The sequence below is a fragment of the Otolemur garnettii genome, unplaced genomic scaffold, assembly GCF_000181295.1.
Source record: "Otolemur garnettii isolate 467f Iridium unplaced genomic scaffold, OtoGar3 scaffold00140, whole genome shotgun sequence".
In the NCBI taxonomy this organism is placed as follows: Eukaryota; Metazoa; Chordata; class Mammalia; order Primates; family Galagidae; genus Otolemur; species Otolemur garnettii.
This window is the reverse complement of record NW_003852535.1, coordinates 1,254,054-1,259,330: the sequence shown is the minus strand read 5'-3', so window position 1 is coordinate 1,259,330 and position 5,277 is coordinate 1,254,054. Positions and strand designations below refer to the sequence as shown.

General features: G+C 51.5%; 1 protein-coding gene across 2 annotated transcripts in view; it reads right to left on the bottom strand.

The window, feature by feature from the left end:
- Nucleotides 1-3,672: 3,672 nt before the first annotated feature.
- The window catches only part of PRDX5 (peroxiredoxin 5), a 3,940-nt gene continuing 2,335 nt past the window's right edge, over nt 3,673-5,277 (bottom strand). Inside the window, exons 3-6 of one of the 2 annotated variants that reach the window (XM_003798767.3) lie at nt 4,366-4,497; nt 4,255-4,293; nt 4,044-4,105; nt 3,673-3,923 (exon numbers count right to left, since the gene is read on the bottom strand). In XM_003798767.3, coding sequence (XP_003798815.1) covers nt 3,818-3,923; nt 4,044-4,105; nt 4,255-4,293; nt 4,366-4,497 — 339 coding nt within the window. In that variant the 3' untranslated portion in view covers nt 3,673-3,817. The remainder of the gene's footprint in view (nt 3,924-4,043; nt 4,106-4,254; nt 4,294-4,365; nt 4,498-5,277) is intronic. The other variant, XM_023518461.1, reaches the window with a different exon arrangement.

The following is a 5,277-nucleotide window of genomic DNA, read 5'->3' as shown; positions in this document are numbered from 1 at the left end:
AAAAAAAAAAAAAAGAAGTAGCAACGAAAATAATTTTATGGTTGGGGTCACCATGGGAACTGTAGGCTCCGTGCCTGTGGCTCAGTGCCTGTGGCTCAAGCAGCTAAGCCTCTAGCTACATACACCTGAGCTGGCAGGTTTGAATCCAGCCCAGGCCTGTCAAACAACAATGAACAATGACAGCTGCAACCAAAAAATAGCTGGGTGTCGTGGTGGGTGCCTGTAGTCCCAGCTACTTGGGAGGTGAAGGCCGGAGAATCACTTGAGCCCAGGAGCTGGAAGTTGCTGTGAGCTGTGATGCCAGAGCACTCTACCCAGGGTGACAGCTTGAGGCTCTGTCTCAAGAAAAAAAAAAAAAAAAACCATGAGGAACTGTATTAAAGGGTTGTGGCATTAGGAGGCATTAGGAAGCATGAGGAAGGTTGAGAACCACTGAGACCCAGGAAGGCCCAGAACCACTGGTGCTGAGTAAAACACTTGGCCTTCTGGGCGGTGCCTGTGGCTCAAAGGAGTACGGTGCCGGCCCCATATACTGGAGATGGTGGGTTCAAACCCGGCCCCAACAACAGCAAAAAAATACCTTGACCTTTGGAGTCCTTGTTACTATGGCCTTAGGCAGATCAGAACAGGTGCAGTGAGTTTTATCTGGGCATGTGTTGGACAAATGTTTCAGGTTATTTTGTTCATTTGTTTAGTTTTTTAATGTTGGCCCTTGGCCATCCACAGTCCAGGAAGGCCACACCTGCAGCCCTGCAGGGGGTAGTCCCAGGTGGGCCCTGTCTCCAGGCCTGAAGCTCTCAGCCTGTGCACCCTGGAGATAACTCTGCCAGACATTGTTTGCTTGTTTGATGGAGGACCCTTCAGGGCCTGGAGCCACTCCCAGGGCTGGCCCTAGCCACTCACTCAGTAGTTGGGGCCACTTAGGCCCAGCCTCCCTCCACTCACACCCTGACTCCCCCCCTGGGCTGTCCTAAGGGTTACCCAGGCCCTGAAGGCCCGTCATCTTGGCCTAGAGGCCTAGCCAATGGCAAGGGACTCTGAAGGAGACACCTCCTTTCAGAGGCCTCCCTGGTTCTCATCCACCACAGATGGGAGCCAGGGAGTGGAGGAAGCAGAGAGGATGGAGTGATAGAGACAGAGGCTGGGCTGCCCTGGACAGGGGGATTTTCCAGGCATCACACGGTTGCAGGGAGGAGGAACAGGATGTACCCCCCCTGGGATGGTAATCCTATCTCCTCTTTTACTGATGCAGACACTGAAGCTCACAAGTCCCCTTATAGGAAGTTCCACACTTCAGTCTCCTCATTTTTACCAGGAGAGGATTAAAGAGAGATGGTATTGGAGAAAGAAAGGGCCTTTGCATCCGCATGTCAGCAAGGACAACACTGAGACCCAGAGTTTGGCAGGGGGAGAAGAGGCTGGATACCAGAGAAACTACAAGCACAGTCAGCCCCCTGCCCGACCCTCACCCAGACCCCTAATGGGTGGCAGGTCGCAGGAAAGAAACTGAGGGACAAAGGTTGGCAGGCAGGTCAACTCAAGCATGCTGACCACTTGGAACCCAAGCAGGAAGGCCACCCCACCACCACCACTGGAGACACTATTAACCATCCAGCCAATTATACTTGGTGGGGGTGTTCCCTGGTCTCTCTCTCCCTCCCAACACATCCTGCCCCACCCCCACCTCCTGAGCCATACTCTGATTATGGATTCTTTCTTTGCTGCCCAGCTGGTACCTCTCCTTGCCACCCAGCTGCACACAGCAGCCCAGGTATGAATCTGACCTGCTACAGCCCCACAGAAATCCTCTGTTGGGACCAAGGAAAAATTTCCCTTTTGCCCTCTCTAAGTCTGCTGAAAAATCAACTCACAAAATGCAGATTAATTAGAGAAAAGGCACATAAATTTATGTAACATGTATAAATGGGAAACTTTGAAAACCCAAAGATACAGAGGAAATTTTCCATTTTTATGCTCAGGTTCAACAAAGTTAGTTAGCTACATAGAAATATGATTGGACAAAAAGGGTGTGACCAAGTGAGGAAACCCAGCAAGGCCTCCTGTATTCTGAACACACTCTTCTTCCTTCTGGGTATGGGCTGGGTTCTCACTGTAATGAGGATCTTACGACCTGTAATCACACAAGGTAGGTCAGGTAATTTCTTGTCTTTTATTTATTTTTGGCCGGGGCTGGGTTTGAACCCACCACCTCCAGCATATGGGGCCAGCGCCCTACCCTTTTGAGCCACAGGCGCTGTCCAGGTCAGGTAATTTCTTTATTGCCATTTTTTTACAAAGAAAGGCAGAGGGAAAGTTATCAGTAGTTTTTTTTAATTTTATGGCTGGCTTTGGGGGAAAGGAGTGTTTTTGATGATCTGCCTTGTTGGGGAATTAGGATTCTAGTTTTGATGGCCAGCCTCTGGGAGAATGAGATTGAGAGAGAAGGGGGCTGGAAAAGGTCACAGAAAAACTTGTTTCTGAGGCTACTTCTGAGACCTTCATTTTGGGGTATTTTTTTGAGTCCCAAAATCTTCACGATTGAGTGCCAGTAAGGTAGAAGGCAAACCACTTGCAGGCTTAAGACGCCCACTGACCTCCCTTACCCCAGCTGCCATGGCCACCCTTGGCAGCCTAGGGCCATCCCACTCCTCCATCCCTGCAGCTGTTCCCACTGCCTCAAGGGTCATTTGCTCTAAGAGACCTTTCCTTGGCCTTCCCTGACCTCCCATGAATATGTGGCCTGCCACAGCCAGCTCTGAGGCTGAGCTCCTGGAGAACACCAGGAAGGGAGGGCCCTCAGAGCCTCGTTATTACAGGGCAGCTCTGCACTGTAAGCACATGCCCCAACCCCCTCTGAATGGACCTCTGCGAGGGCTATCACCACCCCTGAAGCACACAGCACTGTGCCTGGCATGTAGTAAATGCTCTTAAAGTGTTGACCTCCCAACTGTGAGCCCCTAAACACAGTGGGGGCCTAACAATCTCTGCCATGCTCACAGCTTCCCAGGGCCAAGAGGCAGAGCCCCAAAATGGTAAGGCCTCAATACCCCCAAATGAATGCCGAACCTGCTGGCATCCCTGGCTTCTGCCCCCTCACCTCCACCTACCACTGGGCAGGCCTTGCCAGTATTTTCTCATTGTCACAGCTCACTTACAGACTCCTCCCTCAGAGTGCCCGCCCTCCTGGACTAAACAAGTGCTGCCCCCATTGACGGAGTCTCTCCTGCCCATCAAACAGTCCAAAGGCACCAGGGTACTCCCAGGGAGTACTACCAACCTGAAAGGATGGTGGGGCTGGGCTTACCCCAACAGGAGGTTCCTGGAGCCAACGTTTCTACTTTGGGATTACTGGCCTCAGTCAGCACCCAGAGACCAACTATTCAGGCCACAGGGTGTGCCAAATTCATGCCTGCCTGGGCCTGGACATACATGCTCTCTCTACATAGACTGCTCCTCCTCCTGCCCTTCAGGCCACTGGCTCCTTCCCAGCTCCCTGACCGATGCTTAGTAACATCAGCCTAAGAGGCCTCCTCTGACCCCTCATTAATTAAGTTAGGGTCTCCCACATTCTCCCCTTTAGTTCCTACCTGCCACCTTCATGGCTCTCTGCTCAACGTGTGACTATGTCATGAGGCCTGGTGCTCAGTGAGGCAACAGTTCAAAACCAAGGAGACAGGCATGAACCAGAAGTGTTTATTATAGAAATTTTGCCAAGGTTCCAATGGGCAGGCCCAGCACAGGCTGGGCTGGGCCCTTCTGCCCAGGGTTGGCAAGTGAGATGGGATCGGGTAGAGGAAACAAGCCTAGGACCAGGGCCTCAGAGCTGTGACATGAGATTAGGTGCCAAGCTGCAGGTGAGTCCTGTGCCATCGGGTTCCACATTGAGGGTCTTTACTACACCATCTTCTATCACCATGGAGAACCTGCCAGAAAGAAAGGCAGGCCAGCTGCATCAGCTTGGGCCTAGGGGTTGGGATGGAGACAGGAAGGGAGGCAGGAGCCAGAGTGCCCAGAGAACCCCACGGAGGACCCAGCACTTTTACCTCTTAAGCCGTCGATTCCCAAAGAGGGACACCAATGAATCATCTAGTAATAAATCTGTTTCCTAAGAGAAAAACAGAGGAAAGCGTCAGAAACCTCCAGAACTGGCGAAGGTCCCCACTGCTCCCCACACTGCCATGTTCCACCAAGTCCCTGCTTCCAAGCCCCAGCACAGGAACTATTCTGTAGGGTGGAGGTTGGGGGCACACTCACCTTCCCAAAGGCACCAGTGGGGTCAGCCAAGAGCCTAACCTTAAAGAGAAAGTAAAGGTCACAGAAAAATCTCCTACCAAGCCCCAACCCCCCTTAAGCCCTACAGCTCACCTTGCCTTCTGCCTTGTGAGCTCGTCCCCACTCAGCAGCTACGAAGACATCATTAACACTTAGACATGCCACCACCTGGACCCCCTTGGCCTTCAGAGCCTCAGCCTGCTCCACAAACCCTGGCAGGTGGGTCTGACAAGGAAACAAAGAGTCAAAAAGGATAATTGCATCTGCTTCTCAGCCCACCCTTCATCTCCAGGCCCTGCTCACTGCCCTGCCTCAATTCCATTGATCAGACACACAGAGAACTGCATAGACCATTCTATAAATAAACCATAAACTTCTTTGTTTTTTGGAGATAAGAGTCTCATTCTGTTACCTAGGCTAGATAGAGTGTTATGGTGTCAGCCTACCTCATAGCAACCTCAAACTCCCTGCCTCAGACTCTTGAGTAGCTAGGACTATAGGCATACGCCACCATGCCTGGCTATTTCTTTTATTTTTAGTAGAGATGGGGTTTCACTCTTGCTAAGCCTGGTCTCAAACTCCGAAGCTCAAGCAGTCCACTCACCTAGGCCACTCAGAGTGCCAGAATTATAGGCATAAACCACCGCACCTGGCCAACCATGAATTTCTAATGTGCACGACTATATCTTATTTATTTGAGTCCCAAGTACCTTCCACAGTGCCTATCGCTACTCAACAGGACCAACAAGAGGTGCTGGATAATTGCAATGCCCTTTTTCCAACATTCCCAGTACCATTACCTTTCCAGTCCTTCTGCTTATTTTCTGATCACCCCGAAATGCTTTTGTAACTGTCTTATAAAGACTATGTGGGCTCGGCGCCTGTGGTTCAAGCAGCTAAGGCGCCAGCCACATACACCTAAGGTGGCAGGTTCGAATCCCCAGCCCGGGCCCGCCAGACAACAATGATGGCTGCAACCAAAAAATGGCCAGGCGTTGTGGCGGG